This window comes from Cricetulus griseus, chromosome 3 (genome assembly GCF_003668045.3).
Source record: "Cricetulus griseus strain 17A/GY chromosome 3, alternate assembly CriGri-PICRH-1.0, whole genome shotgun sequence".
In the NCBI taxonomy this organism is placed as follows: Eukaryota; Metazoa; Chordata; class Mammalia; order Rodentia; family Cricetidae; genus Cricetulus; species Cricetulus griseus.
Genome location: NC_048596.1, coordinates 274671745 through 274685344, shown reverse-complemented (window position 1 = coordinate 274685344; position 13600 = coordinate 274671745). Strand labels below are relative to the sequence as shown.

Here is a 13600-nt window from a genome sequence, read left to right as displayed (position 1 = left end):
TAGCACAAAAAAATTATATATGTATTATATAAATTTATTTTTAATGAAACCACTGAGTCATTTCTCTCCAGCTCCAATAAAGGAAACCCAATGAATTATATATATATTATATATATTTTATATGTATTATATATAAATTATATAATTTATATATATTTATATATAATATATATATTATATGATTATATATATATTATATATGAAATGTACCATATATTTTAAAAAATCAGTAAAAAGAGGCAGAATTAGAATGCAAAATTCCAAAAAAGTATCCCACCACCAAGTCATGATAAGGTTCAGCATGAGCAGCTTCTCTGCTGTGCTGACAAATGAGAGAAGGCTCAGTGAGTGAGGCTCCACAGAACCTGACCGCCTGCGCCTGCTCTCAGCACCCAGAGTGGAGTGAGGTCATCTTCTGACAGCCACACGCAGGCTGTGGCACGCATGTGACCTCACACCACCATCTACAGAACAATAGGAAGAAATAAAGCAGTCCACAGTTGGCTTAAAGTGATGACTTTATTAATAAATATACATCCGTATGATGATGCAGATACAAATCATGAACACTACTCCATTCCCATACACATAATTGCACACGAGTAGCTCAAGTTCATGGACACTGATTAAAACATACACAGTATCTATTCAGACTTTACAGCAGAGGACAACGTGCTTATTATCAGTTAAGTGTTAATTATTTGCTTCATAATTGTCTGTGGAAAAAGCAAATTGTGAATCAAAGAATCAGAATGGCCTGATTAAATCATAGAACTGACTTGCTACAGCACTAATTCTCAAAAACTTAAACACTACAAGTGAAAGCACAGATTTGTCTACTTGGAGGTAAAGGGAGAAAAGCAAAGGAAAAATTCAGACCTTTTTGAGTTACAATCTGACTAACGGACCATAAAAGCTTACTGCATACAGCCAAGGGATGACAGAGGGGTTACCAACACCACACCCCCTGAACTGCTTTTGAAAGAAGTTCACTGTCTAAACTCACACTGTGGTCATTCTTACACTGGATGAAGTGCCCTTAACCTCAAATTAAATGGATCCAGATTTTACCTCAAAGAAACTCAGTATTCTTATTTCATGAAAACACATATGTAAATTCACACAAACAGCAGTTTGGAATGAATAAATACCACATTGACAGATGTTTCTTTTTAAAAAGTAAATTAAAAATACAAAGAATTATTAGTCTGATTTAAACACTGATTTTAAAAAAATGTTCCCAGATATTAAAAATTAAATCAAATACTACTTAATTTTTCAATATATTGTGCCAATATATTTTTTTAATATCCAGTGCAAAACTCCAAAGATAGTATCAAAATCACCCCATACTAAAGATTAGTTAGGCAAAGTGATACCTGTGGAAAATGAAATTTTATCTGTATCGACTCCTTTTTTGTTATAACAATAATAAATACAGCATGTTAAAATATCCTTTTAAGAAAAAAGTAAAACAACTTACTGGAATAGTAGATCATTTTCTGACAAACAGTTTTAATATAGAATAGTGAAACCTATTTTATGAAGAATAGAATCACGCAGTATAAAATTAGCAATTTACCTTTTACGGAACAATTATGCAGTGGGGGGAAGGGCAGTTTTCCCCAACTGAATATACTGACATCTAGGCAACTGTTTAACATGCTATTTCAGTGTCTGTCGTGTTACAAAAGATGCAGAATGCAGTCTTTAGATCGACCATGTAGAAGTAAAAATATTTTCTATGTGAAGACCTCATTCCTGTCATCACATCTGTGTCTCTCCAGCGTGGCACTAATAAACTGTCCACAAGGAGAAAAGTAGAATCAGATGTTCACCAGTGTGGAGTATAATATTCCAGGTAACTGCTCACTGGAACAGTAATTTCAGTTTTCTAAGTGATGTTATCCATCTACAACTGTAGCCACTCATTCCCCTTTCCTGGGACAAACGCTCCCAATAATAACACTGTTAGGAACATCTCTCCTTAAACTGTGTCCATCTCATGAACATGGATACAAGGCTCACTGTACAATACACCCACTCCGTCTTCTGACACACAGCACAGCACCACCGAGTAGGTGTGCTGGAGAGCTGAGAGAGAGGTGGGAAAAGGGCAAGGAGGAACAGAAGGGCACAAAACCAGGCATGACACCAAACTGAAAGGATGGGAAGTGAACTTACTCTGAAACACAACACGTACCAAATCCTTGACAGTGGTGTGCGCTATTCTATAGTAGAACGTTTCAACTGTCTTCAGGAACTAATTAGGCGTGCAAGGATTTCTAAGCAGCCAACTGCTGAACATCTTCAGAACTGGCTAGGTGACGGATACTCAAGTGACCAGATGAAGACATGAATGAAGATGCAGGCATTTGCGTGTGTCAGAAGTTACACTGTACTTCGTAAACTATCACAAGTTTTATATTCTAAGCTTCTGCAAGAAGAAACCCTTGAAGCAGTTTAGCTGCCCACAAGATACAGTTGGTTGTATAGTTACCCAGCATTGTTCGCTGTCCCCTACAATTTGTGCAAAGCTTGTACTGTTGAGGCCACTGTCCTCTCATGCAGTGTAACACCTCTTATTGTCAGAGCAGAAGCCCAGCTTGTGTCAGCTATCCCTGGGGCACCTGAGGTTTGCTGCTTGTCTCCTGATAAAGGCCTAAAACATGGTATTTACGTGCAGTCAGTTTGCATGAACTGAGAGCAAGCCTAACCAACAGGTCCGTGTCCTTTTAAATTTGGTTATTTCTAAAGTTTTGAGTCCTGTAAATCTAATTTTAATATTAAAGGCATTTTGAAATGCAAGTAAAAAACATAATTTTTTAAGTTCAGTGAAAGCTTTTCATTCTCTTTTGCTCTGTTTTGTTAAGAGAGGGTTTCTATATAGTGCTGGCTGTCCTAGAAATCACTATGTACACCTCTCAAACTCAGAGACCCACCTGCCTCTGCTTCCCGAGTGCTGGGACTAAAGGTGTGTGCCACCACTGCCCACTGAAGCTTTTCAATTCTAAAGTTCATAATATTTTATTTAGAACAAACTCAGAATAAATAAAATGTATATTAACAAGAAATATTTCAGAAAGGAAGATATTCTTCTGTAATTACACCTATGTGTCCAATATTTTTCTCTTTTCTATATAGCTTTTAAAGCAAGTCTCCCTAGGGAGAGGAGATTTCTTTTGGGAGCCACAATGCCATTTTTAAGCTAACCAGCACTCAGGTTCACAAATACTCAGTTCTTACATCTCTTGGTATTTGGGTCTTGACAGCCAGGAGACTATTTTTAGACCAGTTTTGCATTCTATCACTCAATTTGTATCCTTTGGTAGATATAAACCTGAAAATGCAGTTAAGTAATAATGCAATATAATAACAATTACTCAGAGAGACTAAAAAAACATTCTAAATAAATGAGTAATAGTAATGTTTTTAAATATAATACTTTGAAACTCATTTAAGTATATGAAAGACAAAGTAGAATGATTATAGTTACATGCAGACCTAAAGGTTTCTTTTTCTTGTACATTAAATATAATGTGTGGGTTTATGAATTGTTTGTAGTGTGTGGTATATACGCTCTTAAGCACCTGGAAAACATAAGCTGTAATTATCGAGTAGTAGACAATCTTTAGGAATGATGATCAACTAATGTCATGTGAATCAATAAATAGCAAGTGTGTCTTACATTCCAAAGCATCCAAACTGTGTCTTATTTCATGGAAGTTCTAAACTCACAGCCACACCCTTTGGTCTCTTCACTAGTTGCTGTTCTGCCTCATTAGTTAGAATGCGACAGGTAAACCTTACTGCACTGGTTTACTCACAACTGAAAGTCAACTGTGGCAGCCAGTTAGCCTGTGAAGCATCCACTAAGAATGGCCCAAAGGGAAAGCAAAAATGACTTAGCTGAGTGTTGTCTGAACCTTGTACAATATAGACTCAATATAGACTCAATATAGACTCAATGTACTACTCCTGCCCTAAGCTTATCTGTCAACACGAGGCAGCTTCTGAGCAAAAAGGAAGGAAGGAATGGGGAGTGAGGGAGATCAACAGAAAACAAACCGGAGTCCAGGTGGCAGAGTCAAATGGAACCAAGAAGCTTCGGAAGGCCTCAGTCTACTGCTAACTTGGGCTCCCCTGCCTGCCTCGCTCATTCACTGGGTGGCTTGACTTCCCCGCTGGTTTCCTGCACCCCGTGGACCACTCTGCTATGCATCATGGGGTAAGGAAAGGCAGCAGTACCACAGCCATAGCCAAGATCTGCAAGCCGGGACAGAGCTTTAATGCTACCTGGAGGCCTCCCTGGGCTGACCTTGTACCCTGCAGCTTTGGTTGTACCCAAAGGTCTGCCTGGACTTGTCTTAAATCCAGCTGCTTTGGTAGTTCCCAGGGGTCTGCCTGTGCTGGTCCGGTATCCCGCTGACTTGGTGGTTCCCGAAGGCCGGCCGCGCTTACCAGATCGATTGAGGTTTTTCTTTTTCTTTAGTTCATCTTTTATCTCTATGTTTCTGCCACTGGGAGGCTGCAAGTGTGTTTCATTTAATGGGTCTTGCCTCTGACAAACCATTGGTTTGTGGCTGACTGTGTGGCCGTATTTGCTTTGCTGGGAAGAATATATATCAAACTGGTCAGCAGCTCTCATGGCATCTTCACCGAGGCAGGAAGGTTTGCCAGGCCCACAGAACGCTGGATTACTGCCGGCAACAGGATGCATCATTTTCTACCAAAAATAAAGACAAAAATATGTATAAATACCTATCTGTATAACAGCAACCAGTGGGAAAACCATCTTTCAACATCTATGTAGACTGCCTAAAATTAGGGAAATAGGATAGACTACAGAACACGTAAACACACACGAGCAGGGTTCCACAACAGTCTCATCACCCTCACCAAACTGAATCATTCTTTCCCAGAGGACAGAGATCCAGAAAATTCAGTCAGTAAATGAAATGTACAAGGCTCAGAAAGTTAGGAGATCCACTCTTCCTCCCTCTGCAAGTTTATAAAAGCAGGAAGAAGCTGCTAGGGAGAGAAAGACTCTCCAGTGGACGGGGACTTCTAGGAGTGTGGCTTTTATAAGCAGTAACTTTGCTAGGAAGTCTGTTCAGCCACACAGCTGCCTGCCCATCTGTCCATAACTTAATAAACCCACTTGCTCACCATGCTAGCCCTGCTTGGAAGTCTTTATTGGTGCCCTATCAAGGGTAAACAGAGAATTGTCCATGCCTCCCCCCAAAAAGTCACAAAACAGCAGGAGAGTCATGGTTTTCTTAATTACATGTAGGAACATAAGTTATATAAGATCACTCAATTAGAGGCTGGAACAATGGCTCAGCCGTTGAGAGAGGACTTGCTGCTCTTGTAGTTCAGGTCCCAGCACCCATATGGTGGCTCACACCATCCACAATTCGAGTTCCAGGGGACTGACACCCTCCTCTGACCTCCTTGGACAACAGGCATGTACATGGTAAACATACATACATGCAGGCAAAACAGTCATACACATAATTTTTTTGTTTTATTTTTCAATAACTGGAACTCAGAGATCCGCCTGCCTCTGCCTCCCAAGTGCTGTGATTAAAGGAGAGCACCACCACCACCCAGACACATAAAATTTCTTAAAAATCTACTTTTTTGAAAAGATAATTCAAAACACTAATAGCTGTAATACTCTGATTAAAGCTGAAATATAAAAATTAGTATTTTGTAGGCTTTTTTTTCCCCTTTAAAGTTATTAAATCCTAGAAAGACTATATAATAGTAAAAAAACAGAACAAGGCACAAAGAGATGGCTCAGCAGGTAAAGGTACTTGCCACCAAGACTGACATACTAAGTGCAATTCTGATGACCCAAAAGGTAGGAGAGTCAACTTCCACAAGCTGTCCTCTGACATCTACATACACACTGGTGCACACACACACAAACACTAAAATAAATAAATAAACAAAACCCAGAATCCTTATTAAAATGATTTCCCATGCCTAACCTTCAAATGCCTCCAATGGGTCTGGGCACATTCTCACATGTATACTCTTACCCTGATCAGTTTCCACAAGATGGATATTCAGTCATTAAGGTAATTTATTATTTATGCAGAACCCTGGGTGTATGTTACACTTTTCAAAAGCCAGATAGTGTCAAGCAAGGAACACAATGTCTTGGCCCAGCACACAGAATCCCTTCCAGTGGTCTCTATCCAAACAAAACTGAGGATAAACAAACATTTCTATTAGCTAAAACAGATGAGCGCATACACTAACAGTGAGGACTGAACTACAAAAACACGGCAGCAAACAAATACCGTCTACTCCAAAGACAAACACTGAATGTCAAACAGATCACATACAGGGTATGCCATCTTCTTCACAGGAGCCCTGAACAAGTCAAAAGTCACTGTTTCCTCCCAGGCCCTAACTACAATCCCCCCCCCCCCTCATAAGGCTGTATCTCACACGAGCATTGAGCTTTCATACCGCAGCACTGTAACACAAGAAAGACAAAGCCATGCACAAACTCCAATTCAGATTGAGGTCCCTCCTGAAGTGTCATCCTTCATATACATAAAACTGCAACTCCTCCCAGAGCACACATAGGAACTTACTAAGTTCATCAAAGGACAAGGAACTAGGTAGGACTCATGCCACGAGACACATGCCACCAAACAAGTGTTTGCTGAGACTCAATCAAGAGAGTTGTTGCTCAGATAGCTGAAGGTGTCAATCATGAAGTAAAATATACACCGAGAAGACAAAAAGCTGCTTGTTTTATGGTCAGGGCAACCAACACAGACTTGAAATTATAAAACAAGACAAAGCTAAACAAAATAGTAAAGGAATAATCTTTACCCACTTGCCAAAGATATGAGCTAACTATTAATACTTTACTAGCTACAATTCTAATTTCAGATAAGAAAGAGAGACCTTCAGTTAAGTTTTAAACGGAACATTGGCCTCAAGTAGTTTCTGAGCATTTCCTATGTGCCAGGCCTTTGCACATAACCCTCAGTGCATGCTCTGTTAAGAAAGGGCCGGGGTGGAGCACTCCTGCACAAGTGGAAGGACCAGAGTTTGCCTATCAGCATCCACCTACAGACCAGTCTTGCCTACAACCTCAGCTGCTGAAAGGAGGGAAGACAGGGAGATTAGTGGAGCCCCAAGTTCAGAGAGACACCCTGCCTCAAACAGGTAGCAACAGAGGACACTCAACCTGCTCCGGCCTCTACATCAACACAAATAGTCACATGTGTGCACGGTCTCTCTGTGGCTTTGGAGGCTGTTCTGGAACTCACTCTGGAGACCAGGCTGGCCTCGAAGTCACAGAGATCCACCTGCCTCTGCATCCCGAGTGCTGGGATTAAAGGCGTGCGCCACCACCTGGCTTCTTTTGTTGTTGTTTTTAAGAAATGGGAACTGACTTAAGTGACCTATGAGGGAGGCTCTTTAGGAGACTGCAAAGCCCAACAGGAATTTCGACAATCTGAACAGAGCCAACAGTTCATGTTGCAGGGCATACAGCCATTCCAGGATCTGTCTTCTCTACACTGAGGGTGTTCACCAGCATCCCACTAGATGTCAGAAACACAGCTTTCCCCCCAAATTAATGACAACCAAACTTTTCTCCAGATAGTGCCCTAACAGGCACAATCCTCTCCTTCCACAAGAGTCACCTCTTTGAGGCCTGGGCCAGCATGCCTGGTAAATCCTATCACTGGGAAGGCTGAAGTCAGAGAACCCCAGATTCAAGGCCAGTCCCAAGCTTTATAGGGAGCAAGGGATAAAGGTAGTAAGTTGAGAGTTCTTTTCTCTCACACACAGGACTATTAGATAAAGACAAACATTCTTTTCTCTCAGACATGGAACTACCAGATAAAGGAAATACATCCTTTTCTCACACGCAGAACTATTAGATAAAGGAAAAAAATATTCTTTTCTCTTAGATTTTTCAAGACAGGGTTTCTCTGTGTAGCTCTGTAGACCAGGCTGGCCTCGAACTCAGAGATCCCACCTGCCTCTGCCGCAAGAGTGCTGGGATTAAAGGAGAGCACCACCACCGCCCAGCTAGGAAAAAAACATTCTTAGAACTTTCTTCAGGGCTATGAAAAGCTTTGTGCATGTATGTGCATACATGCGAGCACACACACACACATGCATACATGCACACATACATAGATAATTTACATACATGATTAAGTTCAGCACTTGGGTAACACATCCACATTAATCCCGTTCTTAAAAATGCCTCCCTCACCCGGTGTTGGTGGCGCACGCCTTAAATCCCAGCACTCGGGAGGCAGAGGCAGGTGGATCTCTGTGAGTTCGAGGCCAGCCTGGTCTACAGAGCGAGTGCCAGGATAGCCTCCAAGGCAATACAGAGAAACCCTGTCTAGAAAAGCTAATTAAATAATTAATTAAAAAAACAACATGCCTCCCTCATTCTATTCCAAATCTTACCTGCTAATGATTGTTTTTTGAGAATTGGTCTCATTGTCTAGGCAGACCTCAAACTCACAGCAATCCTCCAGCCTAACCAAGCAATTCTGAGTGTAAAGGTGTTAACCAGCATCCCTGGTCAGCTACTGTTTTTTAATTATCTTTGTGTGCATGAGAACACGTGAATTAGGGCAGCCCTGGAGTGCAACAGATGGGGGCTACAGTTGGGTTTCCAGCCGTGCAGGGTAAGCAAGCAAAGGGAATGGACCTTTAGTTCTCAGGGCCAGCACACTCTAACTGCCGATTGCCATCGAACTACCTTTTTTCCCATCTATCTTAACTTTTTGCATACGAAGCTCACTAAAATGATATAGGTTACATTTAAGAAAATCCCAAGAATTTCTCTAAGATGCGGGTGGATCGCAAGCTGGGCTTTAGAGAACAAAGCGTGTTGCCGAGCAAAGGCTACAGTTGTTTTTCTTTTCAGTTTTGTTAGTGGTACTGGAGCTGGAACCCAGGGCCTTGCACATACCAGACAAGGAAGGAGAATCTCTTTAAATGGTTCACTGGAAGTTTAAGGACGCCAACAATTAGTTGGACTGTGACTAAATGAACGGTTCTGAAGGTGTGCTGAGATCTGCTCTCCCTGGAGGTTTGCTGTGGAGTTTCAAATCCTGTTCTTCAATGAAACAATCGCATCTTGAAGATGGCAGACGCTACGGCCAACAAAACTATTCTTAGCAACTTCACAAGGCACCGACGAGGCGCGGTAAATACAGCCAAGGCTCAAAACCGCACATTCTGCCGCGCTCCAAGCAGCAAGAGTCACATGATCTTAGGGTTTTCGTTATCACATGCGGTTTTATCACTCTGAACAAGTTGGGGAGGGGGGTCGTGGCAACAACCGGGGGTGCTGCCCCGCTCGCGGGCTGGCCGGGGGAAGTTTACTCGGGGTAAATAACAGCCCCCTTTGTCTCCTCCGCACTCCTGGGCCGTGCCCGACGGCGCTCCCCACGCCAGCATCGAACGGGACCCGGGGCGTTCACGGCCGCCCGGCCGCGGCTGCCCAGCGCGACCACAACTTGGCAGCCCCGCGCTCGCTCGCTCGCCCGCCCGCTCTCCCGCTCTCCCGCTCGCGCTGCAGCCCGGGCTGCGCGGCCCGCGCCGTGACCTCCCCGAGGCCGGCGGGCGCCGGGCGGAAGTGCCGCGGGACGGCCGCTCCGGGGGAGAAGAGGCCCCCCCCCCCGCGCCCCGCTCGCCCCGCTCGCCGCGCCCTACCTCGGCCGCTCGGAGCCCGGCCCTCAGCGCGCCCAGGGGCCGACCATAGGCAGGGCCGCTCCCGCCCGTTCCGCTCGCTGCGGCCGGCCCAGTGCAGTCCACGGCGGAGGGAGGAGGGAGGAGCCAGGGAGGGAGGGAGGGAGGGAGGGAGGGCGGCGGCGCCCGACTCCCGGGAGCCCTCAACGCGGGCCGGGACGCGGGCGGAGGAGGCCGCCACAGCCCCGGAACGTGAGCGCCGGGCGCGCGCGCGCACGCACGCACGCACACAGGCGCCAGCAGCACGCTTGGCTATCGCGAGACCGGTGGCCCGGCCCGCGGCCAGAGTGCGCGTGCGCGGGGTGAGTGACGGAGGCCTGCGCGGCCCAGAGCTCCGCCCAGGGCGGGCTGTTCGCCTAGGTGAGCTTGACTCTCCCTCGGGGGCGAGTTCCTCAGAGCAGGGGCGCTCAGGGAGGCAGAGGCAGGCGGATCTCTGTGAGTTGGAGGCCAGCGCGGTCTACAGCGCGAGTGCCAGGATAGCCAGGAATGTTACACAGAGAGACCCTGTCTCAGGAAACTAACAAGAAAACAGACTGACTGTCTGACTTTGGGTTTCTTAGGGGCGGTTGGGGTGAGACTCCCGACCTCCAAACAGCAGGACCTTCTGACATAATAATTAAAGGCCTTTTGTGGGACACCCTGTTGGTGGGGGAGGTCCTTCTGTGTGAGTAAAGTACTGTTGGCCAATAGGAAAGCAAGTTATGCGGGACTAGGAATCAAGGAGGATTCTGGGAAGTGTAGTCAAGAGAAGTGTTGTGATCCAGGCAGGAAGTGACATAGCAGGCAGACTCAGAATATAAGCAGGAAATCGCTCTTCTCTACAGAGCTGCATGTGATCGCGGGAAGAGGACGCCAGCGGAAGACGTCCTCCATAAGTCTTATAAAATATATAGATTTATGGTAATTAAGACTGGGCCACATATAATAAATCCTAGTCAATCAGCAGCATTGTAAACTAATGTAAGTCTCGTGTGTTATTCTGGACGCCCACGTACGTGGGGGCGAGGCTCCGGCAGATGTAGTAAACGCTTATCCTTACACCCTATCCTATTTAGTTTTTGTTTTTTGTTTTTTAAAAATCCCTGTTATGTCTGGAAAGTGCTATAGTTTTTGCCCTGGAAGAGGCTGAGCCACTAGCCTAATTCCATTTGGCATAACTGTCTCTGTTGTGAGCTAATCTTTTTATACACTGTAAAGATGTGTCTTTGCCTAAGGCAACTTCTGATTGGTTTACTAAAGAGCTGACTGGCTACCAGCTGGGCAGGAGAGAGAGGTGAGGATGGAGGTGGTAAATGTAGTGTGGCCCAAGTCAGACCTACGCTGCAGGGAGGTAACCAGCCCATGTGACAGGACACAGGTGAATAAAACCAGGCTTATCTAAGTTATAGGAACTAGTTGGGGAAAAGCTAGGGTCAAGTGTTCATAGTTAGTCTCTGTGTTGTTATTTGTGAGCTGGTGGCCCAAAAAGGGATCCAACTACAGTTTCCTGCTAAGTCGTTTTTTGTTATATAATTATCTTGGATTCTGACAGTTTGCACCACAAATATATAACATGAAATTAACAGTCTTTCCATACTCCAAACCCACATATACTTCCAAGGAAAAAATAATACCTGTCCGGCAGCGGGGTAGTGACAGGAAGCCCACCTCAGAAGCAACAACCCTGTCTTCCTCTCAGGAACCTGAGGATTTGTCCTTCAAACAGCCCCTCCCTTCAGAGACCCTGTTCTGTGGGACTCCTGTCCCACAGTGGTATCACAGCTACTCCAAAGGGCCTTGCTTTGACCACAACTCAAAATGTCTCTTGGATGAAGCAGCCTACTGCCAGCCCAGATGACCCTGCTCACAGATACACTTGATCTTATTGCAGCAGTCCTCAGTCTGCTCAGAAGGGAACATCTCGCTAACCCACCGTGGCTAGTGCAAGTGACTTGGCTATACAAACAGCACTCCCTTCGTGCTTCTGAAAGCAGTTGGGGAAACTTGCTTCCTGGCAAGGCTTCTATGCTGCAACGCAGGGCAGGCTCAGTGAAGACTAGTCTCAGCAGTCACATTGCCCACGGGTAGCTTCTGACTGCTGGTAGAGTGGGCCAAGGGGGTTGTGGGGAAAGCAGGTGACTTGGAACTACCAGCCCCAGGCACCCAGACACAGCTGGAAGGTGGCGGGACTTCACAGCTAGACTGAAGAGATGAGGGTCTGAGGGCTGAGAAGTGAGACTATGGAGGAGCCATCCGCCCTGTCCTGGTACTTCAAAGAGGAAGGTACTGAATTGCCAGCTCGGTTACTGAGCTGCACTTAGAGGCTGGAAACCAGGCCATTGGCACTTGAAGGCTACACTGTAAGGAGGGCCCTGGCACTGCACTTAGACTCGTTGTCTGTGAGTGAGTTTCCATTTGAATAGAGCAAAAAGACCTTCAGCTCTTGATGAAGTGTTGATGTTCTGAGTTATGCTGGACCATTAGGAAAGAGGGTTACTCCAGAATGAAATCAGGTTCTGAGATATCAGAGAAAAACAATCTCTGATGGGCTGAACCCCAAAAACCCACCCAGAAGAGTATTTATTGATTGTCATACCAAAATTTTTAGAGTAAAACAAGATCCTCATACCAAACACAGATGTAATCTACATCTTTCTCAAAGGAGCACCTCACCCTTGCAATCTTTGTCCTTTTTTGCACTGTTTCAGTACTCAGTAGTGCAGGGTGTCCGGGTGCCAGGACTATCGTGTGACTAAAGTTGTGCAAAGGCTGTAAAACTCCTTCAGAAAAAGAACTCTATAAATCATAGAAAACAATCAGTTTTCTGCAATGATTTCTTCAAGGTCTAAATACTTCTGGAAAACAACTACTTCACTCTGATGTTTACCCTAGATACAGTGATTTTACTAGATTTCCTACTACAGTGAAGCTTGGAGGTCATCTCTGAGTCATGCTTCATGGTGATTGTATTGACCTGGGACCTTGAGTATTGTCTGTGTATCAAAGTGATTCAGCACTGGGCTGCTGAGGTGCATAGTATAGTACCACCTCCAAGGGAACTGGAGACAGATGAGCCACATGGACAGTGATCTGTCTACATGACCACCAATAAAAACTCTGAACAAAAGCTGGGCATGCTAGAACACTCCTTTAATCCCAGCACTGGGAAAGTAGAGCCCAGAGGATCTCTGTGAGTTGAAGGCCAGCCTAGTCTACATAGCAAGCTCCAGGACAACATAGAGCAGTGGTTCTCAACCTTCCTAATGCTACAATCATTTAAGTCATTTCCTCATGACTGCTTCATAACTGTAATTATACTGCTGTTATGAATCATAAACATCTCCTGAGACAGAAGTTTGTCAAGAGAGTAACAACCCACAGATTGAGAACTGCTACACACACACACACACACACACACACACACATACGGACACACACACACACACACACACACACACACACACACGGACGGATACACACAGACAGACATACATAAACACACACAAACACACACACAGACACACATACACACACACACACACACACACACACACACACACACACACACACACACACACCACACACACACACACACACACACACACACACACACACACACACACACACACACACGGACACACACACGGACACACACACACACATACACACACACACACACACACACACACACACACACACACACACACACACACACATACACACACACACACACACACACACACACACACACACACACACACACACACACACACATACATAAACACACACACACACACATACGGACACACAGACATAGACACACACATATACACACAGACACATACACACACACATACACACACACCCC

At 44.8% G+C, this 13600-nt stretch overlaps 1 protein-coding gene across 2 annotated transcripts; it reads right to left on the bottom strand.

Moving 5' to 3' along the window:
• Window positions 1–500: 500 nt before the first annotated feature.
• C3H5orf24 (chromosome 3 C5orf24 homolog) lies at window positions 501–9949 on the bottom strand. 2 transcript variants are annotated; one of them, XM_027409764.2, is made up of 3 exons: window positions 9718–9949; window positions 8972–9155; window positions 501–4726 (listed from the first exon to the last, which is right to left on the bottom strand). In XM_027409764.2, the coding sequence occupies exon 3, from the start codon at window positions 4721–4723 to the stop codon at window positions 4157–4159; it is 567 nt and encodes a 188-aa protein (XP_027265565.1). In that variant the 5' UTR covers window positions 4724–4726; window positions 8972–9155; window positions 9718–9949; the 3' UTR covers window positions 501–4156. The 2 variants fall into 2 exon arrangements, with proteins under 2 accessions (XP_027265565.1, XP_027265564.1); XM_027409763.2 differs by lacking the exon at window positions 8972–9155 and having other exon boundaries at window positions 9718–9948.
• Window positions 9950–13600: the final 3651 nt, after the last annotated feature.